General features: G+C 44.6%; 1 protein-coding gene across 1 annotated transcript in view; it reads right to left on the bottom strand.

The window, feature by feature from the left end:
* Nucleotides 1-24,860, bottom strand: part of PKHD1 (PKHD1 ciliary IPT domain containing fibrocystin/polyductin) — a 369,527-nt gene that overhangs the window by 307,817 nt on the left and 36,850 nt on the right. The window contains exons 17-27 of the mRNA XM_074947443.1: nucleotides 24,329-24,418; nucleotides 22,075-22,165; nucleotides 19,327-19,469; nucleotides 18,163-18,293; nucleotides 15,937-16,121; nucleotides 14,835-14,973; nucleotides 9,638-9,792; nucleotides 9,024-9,208; nucleotides 6,333-6,455; nucleotides 3,790-3,895; nucleotides 385-663 (exon numbers count right to left, since the gene is read on the bottom strand). Of these exons, the coding sequence (XP_074803544.1) occupies nucleotides 385-663; nucleotides 3,790-3,895; nucleotides 6,333-6,455; nucleotides 9,024-9,208; nucleotides 9,638-9,792; nucleotides 14,835-14,973; nucleotides 15,937-16,121; nucleotides 18,163-18,293; nucleotides 19,327-19,469; nucleotides 22,075-22,165; nucleotides 24,329-24,418 (1,627 nt within the window). The remainder of the gene's footprint in view (nucleotides 1-384; nucleotides 664-3,789; nucleotides 3,896-6,332; nucleotides 6,456-9,023; nucleotides 9,209-9,637; nucleotides 9,793-14,834; nucleotides 14,974-15,936; nucleotides 16,122-18,162; nucleotides 18,294-19,326; nucleotides 19,470-22,074; nucleotides 22,166-24,328; nucleotides 24,419-24,860) is intronic.

The raw sequence follows: 24,860 nt of genomic DNA, 5'->3' as shown, positions 1-24,860 counted from the left end.
TCACTCAAAGTACACAATGTAGTAATTTATTACACTTCGCAGGCCGCATTCAAAATGACATGAGAAAATTAGCCATGAAACTCTCACCACTATCCAGAGCTGTAGCATACATCCATATCCATCCGCACTGCAAGACAGCTAGCCAGGAGATGTAGCACCCCCAGTGAAGAGCCAGAGCCAGCTGCCACTCTTCCTAAGAAACACTGCCCCTAGAAATTAAACTTTACTCCATTGGGCACATGTAATGTGCATGGTCACTCCCATGTCATGTGGAGAGATGAGCCGCTAAAGCCCCATATACAAATGTTGAAAAAACACCCTATTAAAAGCAATAATGCTAAAGGCAGATATTCATGTGACAGCTTATATTGAATTCAGACATACCAATCTCTGAAGCTGTTGGAGGTTCAATAGCTTCCAGCCTGGGCTTAACTCTCAGGTAGATGCCCTGTCCTTTGCTGGCATTGCGAGCAAACCCATACGGTCTCACCAGTAATGTAACCTGGTACAGTCCCATTGGTAACACGTTCATCCAGCAAACTATACCAGTTTGATTTGAAGTCATGACTTGGCAGGTCGTGTGGTTCACCTCTATCTGCAGTGCTTGGCTGCCCCCAGCAAAGCCAGACCCTGTGATATAAACTCTAGTGTGGAGTCCGTCAGCTGGAAGGATAAATTAAAACAAAATTACAAATCTGTTGCTAAGTGATGACACCCAAATTTGCTTCCCAAGAACAACGAAGCTGCTTAGGCTAACTGTGCCTAAGCATTTACGGCAGTCTCATCACCCTAGTTATACGAGTGCCTAGCAAAACTATCGTCATCACAGTGTAAAAAATTGTTTCCCTCTGCTCCTCCCGAGTTGGTCACATTCACCTATTGTCTCTTTTCTTGCACTTTTACTGTGATCTCATGTGGTGCCTAGCACATTGGGGTCCTGACCCATGATGGTTCATAGACACTACCACACTACAAACAACAAGAACAGAGGTCTCCTATGTTTATCATTTTCCTCCATCTCGAATCTATACCTTCCTCTGGCCTCCGCTAAAGCTAGGTGAGTGCTGCAAGACACTATGTGAGAACAGAGTAGATCAGGAATTTTCTGTCTGAATGTTTTTCTAACAGAAAATGCAGTTCCCACAAAACTTAATTTTTTCCACGGGAACATTCAACCCAAATTGGAATATTTCATTTTCATGAACTGACCCAAAACATTTCATTTTGAATCCCTTCAGCAGGACATTTAGCTGCATTTCCATAGCAACACATTGCCTCATGGGAGTTGTAGTAGGAATTAGGAACAAGATTGTGTGACTTATGTGACCAATCACACACCATGAGCAGTAGATTGGTTGCAACCAATCTATAGGCTGAAATATGTTTGCTTGGACAGTGCATCAAACAGATGAACAGCACACACAATTATCTGTTGTCAGACAAACTGAATAAAGAGGTAAATTTTTTCAGATAAATTGTTGGCCATCTCTAGTCCTGCTTTTGTGATACTCGGTCCATCTTATATATTATATTCTGGGATAAGAAAGCTATAAAATTAAATGGCCTCCATGAGTTTAATTCTATTGGACTAGATCCCGGTGTGATTTAACATAACTCGGTTGACTTCAGTGTAGTTATGCTGATGTACAACAGCTGAAGATCAGGCTTTGTCATGGGGCAATGTGCCTGACCACACCCCCTTGTGGTCCCGTGTGGCCCTGCAAGTACACGGCTCTCTGCTGTCAGGGTTCAGAAATAAACCACTCACACCCAGAGTCTTTAAACAACAGTCCCCTTCTCCTGGGGTCCAATTTAGTTCAATCAGCTTACCACAAAATAGCTCCCCTTTAGGTTCAGGGGTCTTCCCAGCCCTGCTGCTTGGGCCGGAGGGGACTTCATAGATTTGAGACCAGAAGGGACCATTGTAATCATCTAGTCTGACCTCCTGTACAGCGTAGGCCATTGAACTTCCCCAAAATTATTCCTAGAGCATCTTTTAGAAAAGCATCCAACCTTGATTTAAAAATTGCCAGTGGTGGAGAATCCACCACAACCCTCCCTAAACTGTTCCAGTGGTTAATTACTCTCACTGTTATAAATTTACGTTTTATTTCTGGTCTCAATTTGTTTAGCTTCAACTGATAGCCATTGGCTCGTGTTGAACCTTTCTCTGCTAGACTGAAGATCCCATTATGAAATAGTTGTTCCCCACGTAAGTACTGATAGACTGTAATCAAGTCATCCCTTAACCGTCTCTTTGATAAGCTAAATAGACTCAAGGAACTCAATCTATCTCCATAAGGCATGTTTTCTAAACATTTAAATCATTCTCGTGGCTCTTCTCTGAACCCTCTCCAATTTCTCAACACCCTTCTTGAATTGTGGGCTCCAGAACTGGATCCAGTATTAAAGCAGTGGGTGCAGAGACAGAGGTAAAAATAACCTCTCTCCTGATATGTAAACAAGGGAATCTTGAGTATCCCAGATCGCATTAGCTCTTTTGGCCAGTGTCACACTGGGAGCTCACGTTCAGTTGATTATCCACCCCTACCTCCAAATCTTTCTCAGAGCCACTGTTTCCCATGACAGAGTACCCCATTCTGTATATATGACCTACATTTTTTATTCCTATAGGTACATATTTAGCCATACTAAAACTCATTCTTTGCTTGTGCCCAGTTTATAAAATGATCCAGATTGCTCTGAATCAGTGACGTGTCCTCTTCATTATTTACCACTCCCCCCAATTTTTATCATCTGTAAACTTTATCACAGTGATTTTGTTATTTTCCCAGTCATTATTAAAAATGTTAAAAAAACTAGGGCCAAGAACTGACTCACTGTAAACAGACCCACTTGATGATGATTCTCTGTTTACCATTACATTTTGAGACTATCAGTTAGCCAGTTTTTAATTCATTTAATGTGTGCCATGTTAGTTTCATATCGTTTACATTTTTTAATCAGCATGTTGTGCAGTACCAAGTCAAACACCAAAAGTTAACAGAAATCTAAGCTTATGATGTCAACGCAGTGTAAAGGGAGTGTGGCAGGCTCCTGCTCAAGTCTACAAACTGCTCAAAGACCTTTTTGCTGGTAAAACATGACGTGCAGTTTATTTACAATATTGGTTTCCACCACCCTTAAACTCTATACAGTGTTACTCCTACAATCCCAGGGAGACCTCAACTCCTGAGAGAAGCAGGGAAAAGCAATCTCTCTCTCTGCTTCCTCTGATCCATTTCTCCACTTCCTTCCTGTGCTTTTTGTATCATCTGCCTAATGGCTTAATTATTAGCCTCTTGGTTCTCCTCAGCCTATCAATTAGGCACAGCTCTTCTTAATGTGGTCTTCTCTGGAGTAATTAATTAGAGCTGCAGTGACCGGAGTGCTGGCCCAGCTGCTGTTGCCCAGCACTCTGTCACAGGGAGCAACAATCAGAATGGTAGTACTGTAAACAACCTTTGCAAAGCTGTACACAATTCCAAAAGCTGTAAGGGACACAGTTAAAAGAGATGGATCTAAACTACAAAATTCAGATCTGAACGCAGATTCCAAAACACCAAGTTCATGGGTTTTCCCCCCATAACTAGGGTTTTATTTTAGCCCATTGTAGAAATAGGGGCCAGATGCAAAATTCAGATCCAGAACTGGGTACAGATTCCAAAATGTCCTAAGTTCCGGGGTGGTTGGACCCAAGATATTTGGTTTGAGCCCATCTCTAATGTCAGAGAGGCCCTTTTGACCGTGTAATGGCTCAGTCATCCCATGAAGTGCAAATACTGTTACCTAGTGAATACTCCACATGGCTGACTAAAGGAGTTGCTTCCCGAGAATATTGAAAGGAACATGAACCAGAGCAGTTAGCTGGGACATCATTCACCACAACCACCACCTGAAGAGAGGGAGAAGAATGTTATTCCAAAAGAGGGAAGGGGACCCAGGTTGTTAACAGGGCTCTACAAAATGTTGACAATTAAACCCAGAATCATGCAAAACTTGCCTAGTTTCATTTCAAATTTGGCCCAAGTTTATGGTAGTTTGCTAGGGTTCACTGTAGGCAAGCCACGGCCTATACTGATAATCTCTCTAGGTGCCTGTTAGATCATTTCTCGCTTTTGACTGATATTCACAGCTCCTCCCTGCTCCAATCCTCCCAGTTGATCGAATGCTCGGATTTACCCTAAACTCATCTGCTATCCTATATGAGAGCCAGAATAAACTGCTGTTACACTCTGAAAAGTACTTTGTGGGGTCTCCTATTTATAACAAATTCCAGATCAAGTCTGATCAGCGTACAGGTCCAAAGGTAATTTTTTTTTTAAGCTGCTTGCGCTGCAAAGCTCCATTTGGGATCTGAAAACCCCAAGTACTAGCAGTACTTCACCCCCGTGAAAAAGCGTGTGCATTCTGAACTGGCCTGGTGAAGCACAAGGTGCAACAGAACCTGCCTCCTTCTCCCACCACCCTGCTGGTCCCCCGGGCCAACAGAAGGGAAACACTGGACTGTGCAGGTAGCAAAAGTAGATTGTCAAAGACATACAGGAAGCAGCTAAGAACTGGCATGTGCAACTTCTACATGCCCTTTTTTTTTTTAACACTATAACCACACTTTAAAATCAGAGGGGAGTTTTGGTATTTGCTATCAGAATCAAGCCAAGACAATGCTTCAAATGAACAACAAACCTGAGTGAGGAACTTTCTCCCATGTGTAAGAAAACCATAATGTTCTATCTCACTAGGTATATCCATGGCCCCAAGCACTGCAGCATCCAAAAGCCTCACAAGCTTTAATGTATTTATTCCTACAATGCTCCTGTGAGGGACGGGAGTGCTATTGTCTCTGTTTTACAGATGGGGAACAGATACATTGTGAGACTAAGTGACTTGAGCACGGTCACACAGGAAGTTTGTTGAAGAGAAGGGGACTGAACATGGATTTCTTAAGTCCCAGGCTAGGACCCCGCTGTGACACTCTGTACCTCAGGGGAACGCCCTGCACTCCCATGTTCATCCTTATACTATGATTGTATAATTTCACGTATATAGCTATGAGGCTGAAAATGTGTCCTTATGGCTTAAAAAAAGCCCAGGCAAAACTCTCCAGGAGCAGAGGGGCAGTTCACACCTCATCAGGGCATGTATGGGTCAAACCCAACCTAGCCTCACAAGAACAAAGGACGCTGGCCTAGCCAGCAACAAAAGAATCTGTTGGGCTCTCGAGTGAGTCACCACCCTTCCCTTGGTCAGTTTGGGACTACGATGAGGTAATGCTCACCTGAATCTAAACGGCGGGGGGAGGGAGCCAAGAGGGAAGAAAGGACATGATAAAAGGGAGAGAGCATGGCAAACATCTCTTTCTCTTCCACCTTCATCTACAGACACCACATTGAGCGACTGAAGTACTGATCAAAGGGGAGAGCTGAAGAGCAACCAGCAGGCCTGTGGTGAGAAGCATCTAAGTTTGTAAGGGCACTGAAAGTGTTAAGATCAGCTTAGAATGCATTTTGCTTTTATTTCATTTGACCAAATCTGACATCTTGTGCTTTGACTTATAATCACTTACAATCTATCTTTTGTAGTTAATAAATTTGTTTATTCTACCTGAAGCAGCGTGTTTGGTTTGAAGCATGTCAGAGACTCCCCTTGGGAGAACAAGCCTGGTACATATCAATTTCTTTGTTAAATTGATGAACTCATATAAGCTTGCAGCGTCCAGCAGGCATAACTGGACACTGCAAGACGGAGGTTCCTAGGGTTGCGTCTGGGACTGGAGATATCCGCTAGTTGCACAATCCAAGCAGTGGCTGGCCAAAAGTGCTCACTCACATCGCTGGGAGCAGTTTATATGCCAGAGGCTGTGCGTGAACAGCCCGGGAGTGGGGGTTCTCATAGCAGAGCAGGGTAAGGCTGGCTCCCAGAGTCGAGGACTGGAGTGACCTAGCAGATCACCGGTCCAGATAACACCAGGGGAACGTCACACCCGCTCACTAGGTCATCCTTCCTTAAACCCTGCTAAATAATGGCCCCCAAACTGCAGTTTAATATAGCGTTGCTATAGTGTTTGGAAGTTATCACTATAGAACCCAGTGTCCGTTTGGTTTAATGGCATAGTCATAGATATATCATTAGCTCTAAGCCCCTGCCTCACAAGGAAAAATCCCACTCCCTTACTCATGGTTAGTAGTATCTTAATCTGTGCTGAGTCTCATTGATTTAATGCCTTACTCATGGAGTGCAGCACTGTTCAGCAAGTGTAGGGTGGCCGGATCTGTCTGTCAGACAGCAAGTCACAATGAGTCTACGGAAACTGTGGTCAGCTGGTGACCTACCTGGGTGTGGTTATTGGCCGTAGCTAGCATGTCCCCAAATATTGGTCCAATAAATACACCGCCATCATAAACCACACGAGCTGCAATGGTTGGGTTAAGTCCTGTGAGGTTTTCAGCAGAGACCTAGCATGGCGTGAAAGAATGAAGAACCAATTTTTTCTCAGATTTATAAAACCTTTTTTTCTTATACACGTTGTGCATCATTTCATAAGCAACTCGAACTCACATAGCTAAGGGCTTCAATGAATGAATGGGAATGTTCTCTGTATCTGCTAATATGGCCCCACTGGCACAGCACCCAAGCCCCTCACAATCTTAGTGTATGCATCCCACAACACAATGTTGCAGTCTCCATTTTACAGGTGGGAAACGGAGGGAAAAAGATTAAGAAACATGGTTTAAGGTCACGCAGGGAGTCTGCCCTGAAGCACAGAATTGAACTCAGTTTTTCCATCTCCCAGGCCCGTGTCTTCAGCACCAGACCACCCTACCTCCCTAGCTATGGCTTTACATTGGCAAAGAAACATACACAGGATTCCCTATATAGCAATGCTCCATCTCAGTCTAATACGCTGTCTCTGAGAGGGGCCAATGCCACATCCTTCAGAGGTTGGTGTAAAAGCCCAGTAATGCACCTAGTCCCTGTCCAAACGACCATGTCTGAGCAGGTTTGTTGAAACAGGACTTGGACAGAGGTGACACATATTTCTTGATTGGGGGGGGCATGATTTAAAGGTTCTGGGATGGCACGTGACCGCCCCACATGTCACCTCTGGGCCCTTTCCCACTCCCCCCATGCCTTCCACGCCTACTCCAAGCCAGCACCATGTTGCTCCCTGTCATAAATTTAAAGGGAAGGGTAACCACCTTTCTGTATAGAGTGCTATAAAATCCCTCCTGGCCAGAGGCAAAATCCTTTTACCTGTAAAGGGTTAAGAAGCTCAGGTAACCTGGCTGGCACCTGACCCAAAATGACCAATGAGGGGACAAGATACTTTCAAATCTGGAGAGGGGGGAAAGGCAGAGGGATAGCTCAGTGGTTTGAGCATTGGCCTGCTAAACCCAGGGTTGTGAGTTCAATCCTTGAGGGGGCCATTTAGGGATCTGGGGCAAAAATTGGGGATTAGTCCTGCTTTGAGCAGGGGGTTGGACTAGATGACCTCCTGAGGTCCCTTCCAACCCAGATATTCTATGATTCTATGTCTGTGTGATACCTTTGCCAGGAACAGATCAAGGATACAAGTCCTCCAACTCCTGTAAAGTTAGTAAGTAATCTAGCTCGAAAATGAGTTAGGTTTTCTTTGTTTTGGCTTGTGAAATTCGCTGTGTGGGAGGAAATGTGTATTCCTGTGTTTGTGTCTTTTTGTAACTTAAGGTTTTGGCTAGAGGGATTCTCTATGTTTGAATCTGACTGCCTGTAAGATTATCTTCCATTCTGATCTTACAGAGTTGTTCTCTTATCTTTTTTTGTTCTTCTAATAAAGTTCTGTTTTTTTAAGAATCTGATTGGGTTTTTTGGGGGTCTTAAAAATCCAAGGCTGGTCTGTGCTCATCTTGGTTATTCTCAAGCCTCCCCAGGAAAGGGGGTGTAAGGGTTTGGGGGAATATTTTGGGGAAATAGGAACTCCAAGTGGTCCTTTCCCTGTTTTTGTTAAATCACTTGGTGATGGCAGCATTTACCTAATCCAAAGGCAAAGACTTTGTGCCTTGGGGAAGTTTTAACCTAAGCTGGTAGAAATAAGCTTAGGAGATCTTTCATGCAGGTCCCCACATCTGTACCCTAGAGTTCAGAGTGGGGAAGGAACCCTGACACTCCCACTCCCCTCACAGCTCCTTCCCCACTTCTCCCATCACCTCCCCGCTGCAGGCATTGTACAGGCCAGCGCAGGGTTCGGACACCTACTACCATCGGTAACTGCGGCTGCGGACGAGGAAGGGACAGGACTCAGCAGGCTTCCCCAGGCCCCCTCTGGCAGAGCTGTGCTACCAGCCTGGTCTCTCTTCCCTGCTCCAGGTGCCTCCTAGCAGAGCTCAATGGGAGCGCTAGGTGCTGGTGCCTTTCCCAGGCATATATCCCTCAGCCATGCGCAACCCAATACCCACCCTGGGAGAAATCTTGGGGGGCACATCACTCCGCATGCCCCCCCTACACATGGCCTCTCTCTCAGGGTTTCTCTGACCAGCATGGACAGGGACTTTTGTCTGAGAACCACGTGAGACTCAGGTAATAAAACCCTGGGGGAGCGGGGGTTACTCCATAGTAGAATTCTCAGAGACAAAAACCCTGTCCATCTTGGTCAGAGAACCATGCCAGACGTCTGCCGGCAGCAACTATGTTTAAACATGACTGTGACTAGCACAGGTCCAACCCCCACGTCAGTGGGCTCTTCCTCTGCAACACTGTGGAACACGGGGCAGTTAAGCCTGAGGTCAGGCTTATGGTTCAAAGCATGAAGGTTGGTGGCTTTATATTTTTATCTCTTTGACTATAACTGCAGTTCCTTTTCTTAACCATCTAACCACTCTGGAACTTACTGAGTTATTGCTCTCAATAATAGCCTTTGTCGGGAGTCTCCCGAGAGATCTAGGTGAATAAAACCTTTGTGAAAATGAATCCTGTCATCACAGACATACTGGCTGGCAGATTTAAGGGTGCAGCAACAATTGTGTTAAAAGAAAAGATCATCGTACATTGATGACAATGGGCAAGTCACCAGTCATGGAGTTCCAGGTCAGCGTCCATACGTTTTGGTAACAAGTGCTCATGTCCTTGGTCACCGTGAAATCACTGGCGTTGAGGTACTGGCCTGTCGAGTTATCGGGGTTGCTTTGCAGGAGCTCACGGAGGTGATGGGAGGAGACATGCACCGGGACACCTGGGAAGTTCATTATAAAACAGAGGTATCAACAGCTGTGCAGCCACAGGTCCTCCTGGACCAAACCCGGGAAGGTATAACAGCAAGGGTGCACTACATACATATACATAGGATCTAATGCTTTAGAGAGGTATCACTGTCCTATAATGTACCTTAAGTGTGAAAAAACCCTCTGAGGGTCTGAGCTAAACCCCATAGAAGTCAGTGGGTGTCTCTCCATTCTCCTCAATTGGGTTTTGGATCAGTACCTAAAGCCATCATCCAAAAATATCCCTCCCCGCTTTGGGGGGCAGATAAATGTGAAGAACTAGCAGCTGCCCCCCAAAGGGGCAGTCTGACAGCACTGCCTTTGCAGGAATGTTTCTGGGGTGATGTCCCGGCTCACCTCCTTTCAGCTCCCAGAAAAACAAAGTTTCACTCTCCCTTTACCTGCTATCACTGTACTGGTAAGCAGGATCTGGAAAGTCCCGCCAATAGGTGGGGATGCAGCTTGCAGTCTCTGAACTGTCAGAGTGACACTGGTACCTTCCATGGACACAGCCAGGTGATCTTCTTCTTCTGAGCCCTCCGTGGGCAAAGCTCCCCTGCGGGAGAGAATTGAACCACCTGAGTCAGCAGCTCCAGTGCGCAACGCACAACTCCACTCCAACGCAATCAGCAGGAGTGGGAGATTGCAAGCAAAAGTCAGCTGATTGCAATCTCTCGAACCAGCTACTGTTCTCCATACAGAGCTAGGCAGAACAGTGTGACGGGCCTGTGAAAGGAAACGGAAAGACCCTCACAAAGGCTGGCCAAATAGCTTTTGGGCCTGTCCTAGTCTGAGTCTGCTGAACTGAACCTCCGCATTTCAACACTTGGCACTGCGATGCGGCAGCATTTTCATAGTGCTGTGACGTCTGCACTCCAGGAGCCCATCCTTGGAGCTTCAGTAATACTTTGTCAAACACTTTGGGCTACTGAACTTTGAACGGTAACAAATTAGGGCTCCCAGTAACCTTTCTGTATTATCATTCCCAATCTGGGACAACGGGCACAGAGAGGGGACATGACTTACCTGAGGTCATACAAGAAGGCAATAGAAGAATTAGGAACAGACAACCCAGGTCTCCCAACTCTTGTCTATCTTAGGTACTTATCCAACTCCTATCACCACAGTGTCCCAGCACCTGACAAACTTAAACGTGTTTATCCTCCAAAGACCCCCCTATGAGGTAGATTAGTGCTACTATCCCCATTTCTGATGGGCACTAAGGGCGAGTCTGCCCTTGTGCCGGAGATGTAATTTCCAGCTCAGGTAGACATACACACACTAGCTTTGATCAAGCTAACATGCTAAAAATAGCAGCGTAGCCACAGTGGCACAGGCCGTAGGATGGGATAGCTGCCCTGAGTACAATCCCACCCTGGACCCTATGTGCCTGCTCAGGCACTGGGGGGAGCTACACTGCTATTTTTAGCACGCTGGCTCTGTCTGAGTTAGCACAAGTACATTTATCCTACCTGGAATTACACCTTCAGCTTGACTGTGGGCATATTCTAAATGACTTCCTTAATGTCTCGACAAACTCTTTGGGGAGGAGGGGACTTGACTGTGGGCCTTTCATGTCCCAGGTTAGTGCTCTAACTGACACCCCCACCCACAACCCCCAAATCCCAGGTTTTAACCACAAGGACATCCTGCCTAGTTTTAGCCAATGGTTGTACGGTGTTTTGAGATCCCCTCATCGGAGGAGCTGCAGAAGAGCAAAGCAATATCAGACACTTTCACAAAAATGATCTCCAAACAAGGAAGCCGACTGTGATTCAGATGTGCTTTGAAAAGCAACATGGCGCCTTATCATTGTAACTGTTATTCTTCAAGATGGCTGCCTACAAGGATCCATGCTGCAAGTGATGTGTATGCACCCCTGGGAGTTTAGATCAGCAGCATCCTTTGGAAGTGTTTAAGGACCTAGGCAGGGAACACTCACAGCCCTGACAGACACCATTATTCCAAGTTCACACTGTCATGGTACGTGCATCATCTACAGCGGGGGACAATGGAGGTGATGCTTAAAGAACACTTTTTTTATGCTTCACAGTTATAATCTCATCTTATTCTTCTTAGTGGTATTATGGTAGAACTTAGAAGTCCTGGACCTGGACCCCATTGTGTTAGGCACTGCACAAAGAGAACAAAAGGACAATCTGTGATCCAAAGAGTTTACAAGCTAAACATGTTTGCTATGCCAAAAGGAATAAATAAAAAGTTGGAGTGATAAGTAGCTTTCACAAACCTGCTCAGCGTCTCAATGCATCTAATCATGGCAAGGACGAGTTATCTATATTGCTTACAATATAGACTGATTGGCCTGCAACTTTAAGATTGTTTTCAAAAATTCACCACTTTAAGTGCAGTTGGGAAAAACAAATGTCCTTGGTGGCACAAGAGTGTCACTGTGTGGTGACTTGTATGAATGTCAACTATATAATTCCCTAATTAAACATGTTTATTCTAATCCATAGATTTTAAGACCAGAAGGGACCATTAGATCAGTGGCTCTCAATCTTTTCAGACTACTGTTCCCCTTTCAGGAGTCTGATTTGTCTTGTGTACCCCCAAGTTTCACCTCACTTAAAAACTACTTACTTACAAAATCAGACATAAAAATACATAAGTGTCACAGCACACTATTACTGAAAAATTGCATACAGAAAAGTCATTGTCTGTATGAAATTTTAATTTGTACTGACTTTGCTAGTGCTTTTTTATGTAGCCTGTTGTAAAACTAGGCAAATATCCAAACGAGTTGAGTATGCCCTGGAATACCTGTGGGTACCCCCAGTGGTAGATGTACTCCTGGTTGACAACCACTGCATTAGATCATCTATCTAGCCTGACCTCCTGTACAACAGAGGCCAAAGAATTTCCCCCAGTTGCCCCTGTATTGAGCCCAATAACTTGTGTTTGACTAAAGTACATCTTCCAGAAGGGTATCCAGTCTAGACATGAAGACATCAAGACTGGAGAATCCACCACTTTCCTTCATAGTTTGTTCCAATGGTTAGCAATCCTCACAGTTAAAATAGTATGTTACCTCAAATTTGAATTTGTCTGACTTTATCTTCCAGGCACTGGTTCCTGTAATGCCTTTTTCCACTAGATTAAAGAATTCTTTACTACTCCCATAGAGTCTCCCTGTGTCAGTACTTGGACACTAATCAAGTCACCGCTTAATCTTCTTTTTGACAAATAAATCGATTGAGCTCTTTACATCTCTCATTGTAAGGCATTTTCTCCAGTCCTCGAATCATTTTTGTAGCTCTTCTCTGCCCCCTTTCCAGTTTTTTAACGTGCTTTTTTTAAAATGTTGACACCAGAAATGGACGCCAGTGTTCTACCATACAGCTCACATACAAAAGTAAAATCCCCTCTCTGGTGCCTGTCCACTACTCCTCTGTTTATATATTTAAAAAAAAAAACACAGAATTCAGACAAATCTGAATTTATCCACTCAGCTTTGCCCATGCCACAGAGATATGGAACTTCTCTTTCTCTCTGTAAAAACTATCGGTGATCTACTTACAAGTGAAGTCACATCTATGCTGTACTAATCTACTGTGCTAGGAAGCTTGGCTGGTTTTGCATTGCAGACAGGGCTGAACTGTGTTTTAACCACGTTACCAAATCACCTGACAGCCTTGAACTTTGAAGGACTGCAGCAGGAAGTACTTACACTGAACAGATGAGGTCTTGGGAGTCCCCGTTAAAATATAAACTGGATTGTTTCAGTTTCTCTATTTTTTCCTCCTTGCTGACTTGGGCTGCATTTCTTTAAAATCCTCAAGTCTGATTTTTTCAGAGGCGCTGAGCACATGCAGCTGCCATAGATTTCAGTAAGAGTTCTAGGTGCTCCTTTCTTTGTCTGTGTGACGGGCTTCAACTCACCACCACTGGCGCCTCTGGCTGGTCGCTCCGGGAATTAGCTCTCCACTGCTGCGGAGCGCCAACGCGTGGTATCTCGCCCATCATCTACTCTGCTGCCCTGGGACCCACGTTGCTCCCTGCTCAGTGGCATCCTCTTCCTGTCTGCTTCAGGACACTGCCCTCCGGCAGTGCCCACTCCTCTGGTCTCACCCCCTTCCGGGGGGGAGCGAGGGTGTTAACAGCAGTCCTTCTGGTTGCACCTGCTTTGGCGGCCAATTACAACCCTATAGTCTAGCCCCTTGTCTCAGGGGCAAGTTGCGATCTTCTCGGCCCCTCTCCTCGATGGCCAGGTGCAGTGCCAGGGGGGAAAGGGGGAACCCAGGCCCGGCCGCTACTCTGGGTTCCGACCCAGGGACCCTCTAGCGGTAGCTTCCCTTGGCCCTTCTTCTCTTCCCTCATCTGCCTAGTTTCCCTGGGCCACTTCCCCTTTGGCCCTATGTACCTTCTCGACCCTTTTTAGCATGGGCCACAGCCTGGCAGGTAATGGGCTGGAGCTCCGCTCTGCTCCCCCAAGCCTGCCCAGCACTGCTTTGTCCAAGGTGCTGCTCCTTACCTCAGGAGCCAGTCCTTCTCCCTTGCCAGTCAGGGAGTGACTGCCTTCTTCTCTGCTAGGCAGCCTTTATATAGGGCCTCGCCCGGCCCTGATTGGCTGCCTCTTCCTTCCACTGATTGGCCCTCCACAGGCCTTTACTGATTGGCTGCCGGTCTGCACAGCCTCAAAAGGCCTGTTCCAGCCCTTTTCTCAGGGGGTGGGGCAATCGCCCCACCACAGTCTGTCTATGATTTAAATAGACAAAATTCTTTGGGGTAGAGACGTGTGTGTGTGTGTGTGTGTGTGTGTGTGTGTGTGTGTGTGTAGCACCTACCACAATGGGACCCTGATCTCAGCTGGGGCCCATGGGTGCCACTGGAAATACAAATAATAGTAATTAGCTGATTCATAATCACACAGAGTGCTAGCCTTAAAAAATAACATTAAAAAAAATAAATAAGAACAGCCCTTCCCTCTGAGCTGTGAAAACAAACCGCACTGCTACATAGGACCCCAGGGTGAACTGGACCTGGGAGGTCGTGGAGGAGTTCTTTGTTGTGTATGTAGGGTGGCCTGGGATGGAGGGTGTTTGGCATGTTATAAGAGAATGAGCCCCAATCATAAAATCCAAATCTAAACTCCCTCAAAGTTCCAGGCTGTTCGGACTCTGTGCTCTGGGTCAGTATGGAGATAAACCAGGCACAACATTCCAGTCTGGGTCCAAATTCTCCCAAAGTTTGGGATTAGAAGTTGGGACTTTTTTTTTTTTTTAAATCTAAAATCTTATAGTTCTCTGTGTTCAAGTTAGTGCAAGGCCCTGCCTTACTGTTAACAAGCGGGGATTTCCGGTGACATGGGCCTCTGTCTGGTCCCCTTCAAGAATGGCTGAGGCAAGATGAGACCCTCTAGCAGAGGGTCTGATGGAAAATGAACAAAAGCAGAAACATCAAGCACTTGCGTGTGAAAGAATAAGAATTCCTAGGAACAGCAACACAGGGATTGCCAGACTGGGTCAGACCTGAGTTCCATCTAGTCCAGCATTCTGAGCGGCTAGCACCAGCTGCTCCAGGGGACGGTATGAGAATCTGTACTAGGGACATGTGGGATAACCTGCCTCCAATTCCTACCTCAGTGACAGAAGAGGGAGATTGCTGCCACAGCCAGCCACCAGAAAGGACACGTTGTAGGTGGGGGGAGACCCCATCACAGACACTTCTTGGATAACATTTCCACCCGGACGAGCTGGTCTGGGATCCCTTTGAAAAACTGAAGGGAAAATATTAGTCATTAGAGATAGTCACTGTTTTTTATTTCAAAATTTCAAAGTCGTTTCCATTTCAGAATTGGAAACGGACCCACTTGTTGGTGTTTCTTCAACATTTCTCATAACGTTGGCAACTTCTTATCCAAAATGTCAGTGAATTGCTTCATTTACTGAAAACCCAGTGTTTTCAGGGAGCTAAAAAGGGTCAACCACTATGTTTTATATGTTTCAGAGTAACAGCCCGTGTTAGTCTGTATTTGCAAAAAGAAAAGGAGTACTTGTGGCACCTTAGAGACTAACCAATTTATTTGAGCATAAGCTTTCGTGAGCTACACTGAAGTGAGCTGTAGCTCACGAAAGCTTATGCTCAAATAAATTGGTTAGTCTCTAAGGTGCCACAAGTACTCCTTTTATGTTTTATATGGTAGACTCTCAGAGTTACAAACACCTTGGGAATGGAGGTTGTTCGTAACTCTGAAATGTTTGTAACTCTGAAAAAAACATTGGGGTTGTTCTTTCTAAAGTTTACAACTGAATATTGACTTAATACAGCTTTGAAACTTTACTATGCCGAAGAAAAATGTTGATTTCCCTTTATGTTATTAATAGTTTTACATTTAAACACTCTACTGTATTTGCTTTTTTATTTATTTTTTTTTTCTCTCTCTGCTGCTGCCTGATTGCATACTTCCGGTTCCAAATGAGGTGTGTGATTAACTGGTCATTTCGTAACCCTGGTGTTCATAACTCTGAGGTTCTACTGTAGATGTTTTCAATGAAAACAAAATAAATTTAAGTTGATGATTTTTCATGAAACCTTGTTTTCAGAAAAATGCAGGGCGGTTTTTTTCTTTGTATTTTTTGAATGAAAAAAAACTCTCTCTAAAAGCCAGCTCATTGATTGATATTTTGTAAGGAAGGTAGTGCCTAGAACATCATCAACAAAGAGAAAGGGATTCAATTACCAGCTACGTTTCTATCCGAGATGATAATTTCATCAAGGTAAAACCAGCTAGATGTCTCCTCCTCTCTCTCAGGGATCAGCATGTCGATCTGATGCACAAACACTGGTGAGTTGGCTTCAAGGTCCCGGAGGGATTCAGAGCCATTCACACAGCCCCTCCAGAGATCAGCACATGTGAACTTCCAGCTGAAAGGCATTCAGAGAACATTTCACTCATAGCCAGCTTAAGGGATAGGTGAGCTAGGCAGCTGCCTAATTCTTATACCCAAGTGGGTACTAATGCAATGGCCACCATCTTGGCTGACATACTCAGAATTGAACCAGGGACCTCCAGAACGATAAGCATGAGTCACTACCGCAGGAGTTAAAGCACCATGGCTTCCCCAGGTGGGGTTGCAACAGCCTTGTCTTCTCTGTGGATCAACACAGAGTGGGACCTCTTACGCACACTCACCAATGGGTTACACAAGGACCGTGCCTCTCATGTTCAAATTGTTTTAAACAATACTAAAAATATCTAGGCCTGTTTGGCATGCAGCCCAAGCTCCTCCCATATGCCCAGAGCGCTTTAATGCTAGAATTCCAAGCCTCTGTAACACAGAGAGCTGTGTTATCACCTTGCCAGGTACTCAAGGGCTGTACCTAGGAAATCATGGATTTCCAAAAATAAATGCAACAGCACAGCCATGCTATTTGCTCACACCTCTCTGCCTTGAGAAACAGAAACCGATTGTTGCTTAACTTGACTAAAAGCCTCCATTAATCAGCTTTTCTCTTACCCTGCAGATACACAGAGAAAGAGTGGCCCACAGCTGCATTTCATGGCAAATTTATCTTCACTTGTCGTGCTACATATCACTTGCCCATGCCTTAAACCTTCATGCCAGCTGTTGCAATCCCCACCACCGCTTTGGAAGCACTGTTGAAACTATGCAAAGGATCCGGAGGGGTTGTGGGTGTATAGCAGATGTCAAATGCTCTTAATGTGTATGGCAATATTCACCTAGGGCCAGTCCTGTCAGCTAGTGCAAAAAGGAAATCTGGGTAAGAATCTTGTCTCTACTAAATGCAAAGAGGACTTTAAATTAACAGCCAGGTTCAACCCTTAATCATTATAAAAGCTAACGAGCACAACAAAATGTGCCGTACTAAACTAGACCACTCGTCGACCTAGGGCAGTATTCTATCTTCAAAAACGGCCAATGAATTATCTTAAGACTAAATAAGGGTGAGCATTATGTCCAAGAAATATCCTTGCTGAGTTCCTGAAAAGGACTTTTGTTTGCCCCAACAGGCCCCTGAAGAACAAGTCTCTGGCCTGGCACAGGATACAGTGCATGCTGACATAGCACACTTGCCAATAATTAGTCAGTTCCAACGCAGACCTCCAGCCAGGTTGGATATACCCAACGTGGCTAGCCCTGTATAACTCAGCATTAACATAGTGCATTGACTCCAACAATCATCCAGGACAGAGCAGTGGGTTAAAGGCGGAGTAGCAGCAGCATGCATTCTAAATACTTTGTTGAACTCAATGATACAGGAAAGTATGGAGGGAAATTGCTTAAAACACATCAAAAATAATTAGACATACCTAAGAGTGGCATCTGCAGGTACATGTGTTAGGATAAAATCACAAGGGCTAGCACTCCCTGTGTTTGCAGGAATACACTGGCTGACAGATGGGGGTCAAGAAGAAATACTGTGAATTCCTAATGGTTTCTGAGATTAAGTGTTGTGCAGCCACTACTCTGAGTCTTCTCTGTTACAGCAACTGGTATACTGGCTTGTGGCATTCATTGTCAAGGCACCAAGGGATGTCTACTCTACAGTTAAACACCCGCAGCTGGCCTTGGCTTGTGCTCACTGGGCTGGGGGTGGCAGGACTGTTTAACTGCAGTGTAGACATTCAGGGTCAGGCCTGGGACCCTCCCTCTTCGCAGGGACCCAGAGCTCCAACACGAGCCCAGATTTCTACGCTGTAGTTAAATAGCCCCACAGCCGGAGCCCCGCAAGCCCAAGCCAGCCGACGTGGGCCAGCCATGAGTTTTTAACTGCAGTGTAGACACACCCCTAGAGGCCTTCAGGGAGTGGTATTATTACGATTATCATGTCCGTGTGTAACAAACTGGTTAAATGGCTTGTGACTGGTCAGTCTCCAGTGGTAGCCCTGCAAAGAAGATAAAAGTTGAGGCCATCATACCACATGTAGCCTTGTACTGGGTACCTTTCTGGGCTGGTCTCATTCAGACTCCACAGGCAAGTAAGATTCTTCTTCGCTGTATCTAGAAAGGTGTTGATATAGGACACTAAAACATAAAGCGTATCGCTCACGTAACCTTTATATGCAAAGCACACCTGAGAAAGGAGAAGGAAAATACATTATTACTGAAGAAGGTTTATATTATGGTCCAAATCCAGCCCACACTGGTAGCGACCAAATGCTATTACCAGCTGAGGTCTGTTTCGTGACTCATGTGAAAGGAGTTGCTGCTTTTAGTCCGATTTCTCATCAAAAGAAGTTTACACTGTAATGACTATCGTGACTGATAGTAATTGGTACTGCTGCTGCATCTCCAACATAAAAAAAGACTAAAATGGGCATTGAGAACGAATTGTCCCTTCCCACCCCACAGAGACTGTCATCATAATAATAATACAACCGCCCAGCTTTTATATAGCATTCTACCAAGGAGGTCAGCATCATTATCCCCATTTTACAGATGGGGAAAATGAGGCAGAGAGGAGTGACTTGCCCAAGGTCATCCAGCAGGCTAGTGGCAGAGGTGAGAATAGAACCCTGGTCCTCTAAGTCTCATGCCAAGGCTCTACCTAGTGTGGTGCTGAGAGGGGAGAGATCACTGGACTGGGAATCAAATGACCTGAATTCTATTCCCAGCTCTACCACTGCCTCCTTATGTGACCTTGTGCAAGTCACTTAAACTCTTTGTGTCCTAATCTGTATAGTGAGGATGATGCTTACCTGTCTTTATAACGTACTACGAGGTCTATGGGTGCAAATCACTACAAGTGTTAAGCATTACATTAGTAGAGGCAGTCTCTCTAGGCAGGGTGGCAGCACATTAATGAAATAGCATGGAGTAGTTTGGACTGGCACTGACCACAGCACAGCCTCTGGTTATCTCCAGAATACATCAGTTTCCAGGACTGTCAATCTATCACCTTTAGTAAGCAATACAGTTTATGGATAAATAAGCTTTGTTTCTTCGTGGCCCAGGAATATATCCCTAAAACACAATCTTGCGTGGGTTTGGGGAAAAGGGCAGATGACCTCAATTTCCTGATATGCCTTGTCCATCTTTAATTTTATTATGTTATTTGTTCTCTGTACTTTCCTCCGTGTTTTGCCCTACTCAGGGAGGCTACTTACATGTGTGTACTCAGTGAGGTTGTATCTTGGTAAGGTTGATGGAGACATTTGTACAAGATGTTTTGGCCTGTGAATACTGAACCTTCCACAAAAAGGTTCTGTCCAGCTGGCAACATGTCCCACAGTGGCAGAGTCTCCCTGGCCTGACAGTAGTAAAAATGAAAGAGGTTAGATGTTTGAAAAGGATTTTCAGGAAGCCATGGAGGGGCTGGACACTCGAAGGCTGGTGAATGCAATCTTGTGCCTAAGTTTGCCCGAGCGAATAAATGATGCACACTTGCAAAGCAAGCATTTGCATAGCAAGCATTTGCATACGCATGTGCCCAATGAAGCATACCAAGGAGGTGCATTCACTTTAGATACATGAGTACAACGGATACCATGACAAACTGAACCAGGGATCTTGACAGCTGAAAGCATGACTCCCAGCAGCTTGATCTAAAGAGCCAGTCATTGTAGGTGAGGGGAGCACCAGACGCACCTCCCCAGTGGATTAGGCACAGAGAGTCACATGCAACATACACACCTTGACAAGTGAATTACAGATGCAGATCAAGCATGTTGTGATCATTGGAGCTCTGTATTTAACCTAATTGTGAGCTCAACTGAGAAGAGAGAGTGAAAGTTCATAAAGTATCACAATAACCTAAAAATATTGATGGGGAATGGTGCAGAAGGGAGACAGAGTGACTTTGTCTATATAAGAAATATCTACTGATAGATCTCAAGGCCTTGTTAAGCTCATGCCTGGAGCACAAGAGAAGCGTGGGACTGGAATTCAGTGGCCAAAACTGGTGTTTCGGCATTTAGGACGAATTGGTGGACAAAATAATGAGGTGTTGGGCTATTCCACACACCACTCCCCTTTTGGGGGCGTCAAAAAAATTTGGGGCGGGGTCGAAACTGATGGATGGGAAGGCTGAGTGACTGAAAGAAAAGAGAATGGGTAGGAGTGAGCATCATCATCAGGACTGCCCCCCCGTCTTCTGGGACCTCAGGATCCAGCATGACACAATTGTGCCTTCTTCATCCTAATCCTGAGAAACTTCCTGACTAGACCAGGCCAGAGATAGGGACCCAAATGACACCACCACCTCAACCAACTCTGGCTAAATCCCAAATACCATCTGGAATGTAAGACTGTCACCCCCACCTCCCGTTCTGCGTCCTTTTCCTTCCCCACTTTATTTCTTTTCCTTCCTATCTCTCTCCTTTTGCCTTCTGTTTAATAAGAGTCTTCCTTCGCCAGTCAAAACTGTATGTTTTGCAACAGTGCTGTGAGCCTGTGACCAGAGAGACAGTTAAAGGCAATGGCCTAAGCAGCCTGATGCTAGTATGCAGATCTCAGAGTGGCTGATAAAACCATGTGGCATGCCGGTGTTCCTTCAGCAGTGAGGTTGCAAGTGAAAGTCAACACCAGAGACAGAGGCAGTGTTTTCTATCTTTGCTGTTCTTTTCTTTCCTTGTTTGTGTGGGTCTTGTTTTGTCTTCCAGGAAATGGGATCAGACTAGAACAGCAGCAGCTCCAACCCATCTCAACTAACTTCTTCACTTTTCCCCAAAAGGACAGTTATTACCATCTGCAATACCACCCAAGGGACTCTCAAACAGGGCATTTTCCTTTTAAAGCCTTTCTCCAGCTGAAGGGAAAGGGAAGAAGGGATGTTGTTAAAATGAAATCCGTATTTAATACTTTAAATTTCAAATGCTTTTTCTTTTCTGTATCTTTAATAAAGGGTTAAAACAATTAATGGTGTGTGTTTGCCATGATACTAAACAGGCTGATTTATCTGAATACCAAACCCAAATTTTCTTTAAAACTCTTCCATACTGGGCAGTGACTGGGTCATCTCAATACCTTTGACCCTTTGGGCCCATTTATTCTAAATTAATACAAGAGGTATCTCATAGATTTGTAGACTTTAAGATCAGAAGGGTCCATCGGGATCATCTCGTCTGACCTGCTGTACATTGCAGGCCACACAATCTCACCCACCCACTCCTGAAATAGATCCCTAACCTCTGGCTGAGTTACTGGAGTCCTCAAATCATGGTTTAAAGACCTCAAGTTACAGAGAATTCACCATTTACACTAGTTTAAACATGCAAGTGACCAGAGCCCCATGCTGTAGAGGAAGGCAAAAAAATCCCGAGGGTCTCTGCTAATCTGACCCAAGGGGAAATTCCTTCCCGACTCCAAATATGGCCATCAGTTAGACCCTGAGCATGTGGGTAAGACCCACCAGGCAGACACCTGGGAAAGAATTCTCTGTAGTAACTCAGAGCCCTCCACATCTAATATCCCGACTACATTAGAAACATGTATGCGCACATACCTACCTTTGAAAATATGATACTAGATAACTTCACATGACTGTGGAACCTCCATAATATGGCACTTTATGTCCCTATAGTAAACTATCCTTATACCCCTGATATTGTGAACATACAACTTGGTTTGATATTGCAGCCTGCTTATATTTGTGTAATAAAACAGACTGGGGGTGGGGAGAGGAATCAGTAATTAACATATTAGTAATACTGTTTTTAATATCAATTCAACAATTAATTCCTCCCTAAACTCCATCACCATAACTAACACACATTATTAATAAACCAGGAGGAAAATAAATGTGTAAAACCATTAATAGTATAATACCCCCTGCACCATGCAAAGGTCTTGTTTAGTACATAAGGAGAAACCCACTATTACAGTAAGTTTCACCTAATTTTTTTAAAATACGTTACCTTCCTCAAATCCATTCCGGAGAAGGAATTTAGCAGACAATGGCTCAGTTTCACATTTTACTGAAAGAAGCTCCTCTATCACTGTTTGGATCTACAAAAAAATAAAAAAATAATATTCACAAGGTGATCGTTTTTGTTTAAATTGTGCAGCCAAGAAGGCTGAGATGCTCGTAAAGTGGTCACTATGTTTAGTAAACTAGCCAGTGATAGAAACAGGGTTGATATAATGGGTAGCCAGAAAGCAGAGGTGAAAGGTCCATCTTCCCTTTGTCAGCACTTCCCATTGTTCCAGCCAGCCCTGGAGATGGAGGGAGTGATTAAGTCTCCATAAGTTCTATGAGCCAAAACCAGATTCAATATTAATAGGCATGGAAGAACCAGCTTAGATATTTAAGAACTATCTATATTTGACCAAAATTGAAACCAAACCCTAAATACAACCAAGCTGGCTGTTTGAAGAAAGACTTCTCGAAACTTTAAAATTCTCGTAACGCTGCATTTTCAAAGCATCGCTACACTTTTACATTCCAGCTGGGATCAGAAGGAGAAGTGATGAATACTATGAAGAATGTTATTCTCAAAGGGTTCCTTGGCTGGCCAGAAGCAAGTAGTACAAGAAATATCATAGAAAAGCCGATCCTCATGAGCCTTGCCGCCCAGTCAGGCAGACTCGAGAGGCAGTGGCAACCAAACATATATATGATGTATAGCAGAACAAGAACCAGAGGCTGGAAGTTAAAGCCAAACAAATTCAAGTCAAAATAAAGGCAATTTTTTTTTTTAAATCAGTGAGGCTGGTTAACCACTAGAACAACCAAATCACACTGCCAAGAGAAATAGTGGATTCTCCATCTTTGGATGTCTTCAAATTAGAGCTGCCAAGTGATTAAAAAAATGAATCACGATTAATCACAAGATTAAAAAATTGCAGTTTTAATAGCACTGTTAAACAGTAATAAAGTACCACTTACTTAAATATTTTTGGATGCTTTCTATATTCTCAAATATAGGCTCTGGGCTGGGGGTTTCACCCCCCTCGAGGCTCCAGCCTGGCTTGGAGGTTCAGCCCCCTGCCCCACTGCCTCCAAAGCTCCAGATCCCACCCCAGATGCATGCAATTAATGAATTAAAAAATTAACGTGTTAATTTTGCTTCCATTTAATCACAGGCGTTAACTGCAATTAATTGACAGACCTACTTCAAATCAAAACCAGATGCCTATATGGAAGACACGCTTTAGTCAAACACAAGTTATTGGGTTCAATAGGGGAGTAACTGGATGAACTCTGTAGCCTGCATTACACAAGTCAGACTACATCTAACGGTCCCTTCTGGCCCTAAAATGTATTAATCAAAGCAAACTTCCGAACACCGAGGTTCACCCATCACTTTTTTCTTTTTTAAGAGATTACTAGTTACAGTGAGGGCTAGACTCTATTCGAGTAACAAGAATTATTTCAGGAAGCTCCCTGGCCTGTGTTATGCAGGAGCTCAGGCTAGATCACAGTGGTCCTTTCTGGCCTTAGAATCGATGAACATTTTTTGCAGTGTTGTTGGAGCGGTGCTGGTACCCGAACATGAGAGAGACAAGGTGGGTGAGGAAATATCTTTTACTGGACCAATGTCTGTTAGTGGAAGGGAAAAGCTTTCAAGCCTCCCAGGGGAGGTAGGAGAGCACTTAATATTAAGTGTTAGGGTTAGATTTTTAAGTGCCCTCCGACAGCATGTGTGAACCCCTTCATGCTTAACAATCCGTTCCCCTCCTTATAGTTAGCTCAGCCATTCTGTTTACCTTCTCCAGACCTGGCGCAATAAGAACTATTGCCTCACCTACCTTGTCTCCAGTCTACGAGCACAGCAGAAATCAATGGCTTTGAAGAACCCAGTTCCAAACCCTTGTCCGAGGGATGTGAGGTCCCTCTTGGTGTGTGTTCCTGGGTGGCAAAGAACCTATTCTCAAGCGTCCGAGTCCCTCTGCTGATCAACACGTATCTGCACACTGCTTGTGTTTCATTTTGAATGTATGGGGGATCAAATCAGATATTGCGGGATTTCAGAGGCTCTAACTAGGGGTTAGTCCACCAATATCCTTTTGAAAAGCACTCCCAATAACTGTAAAAGTACCTGGGATTACAGCAAAAGGTCTCAGTCTCCAGGCCAGATCCTCAGCCTGTGTAAGTCATCATGCCTCCATTGATTTTATTGGAGCTACGACGTTTTACACCAGGTGAGGTTTTGGCCCTCTGATACAGACCTGATCAGCTGTAGCATTTGTTGCCATCATGTTGCTGGATACATTGTCCCAGGAAATACGGAACCATCCTGTGCCAGATAAAGTCAGCATCTGACAGGTAGGAAAAACAGGAACAAACGATGTGAGCTACATACAACTCAAAAAGTGTCAGATGATCTGCTAGTTAAGGGGATCTTTACATCAGCAGTATTCTGCCCTTCTGGTCTCTGCAAGACAACACCAAGTGTCACTTTAACCACCCATCGCTCTACGTGATATGTTGCAATTTACTCTGAAAGTCTTGGTTCTCAGATTACTGGGGCACAGAGGTTAAGTGACCTGCCCAGGGTCACACGCAAACCAGTGGCAGACCCAGGACCAGAACCTCAGACTCCCAATGCCCAGTCTTGTGCTTTAGCCACTAGAATAAGCGTTCCTCTAACTACTGAGAAATTCTTTTTCCTATTATAAATCTCTTTTTATTAGGTCATTATGAATATCAGTTGATTCAGTTCCCAAGTGACACACGTCAGATCCATGTTTGCTAGGAAAA

This window comes from Natator depressus, chromosome 3 (genome assembly GCF_965152275.1).
Source record: "Natator depressus isolate rNatDep1 chromosome 3, rNatDep2.hap1, whole genome shotgun sequence".
NCBI classification, from domain to species: domain Eukaryota; kingdom Metazoa; phylum Chordata; order Testudines; family Cheloniidae; genus Natator; species Natator depressus.
This window is presented reverse-complemented; position numbering and strand designations above follow the sequence as displayed.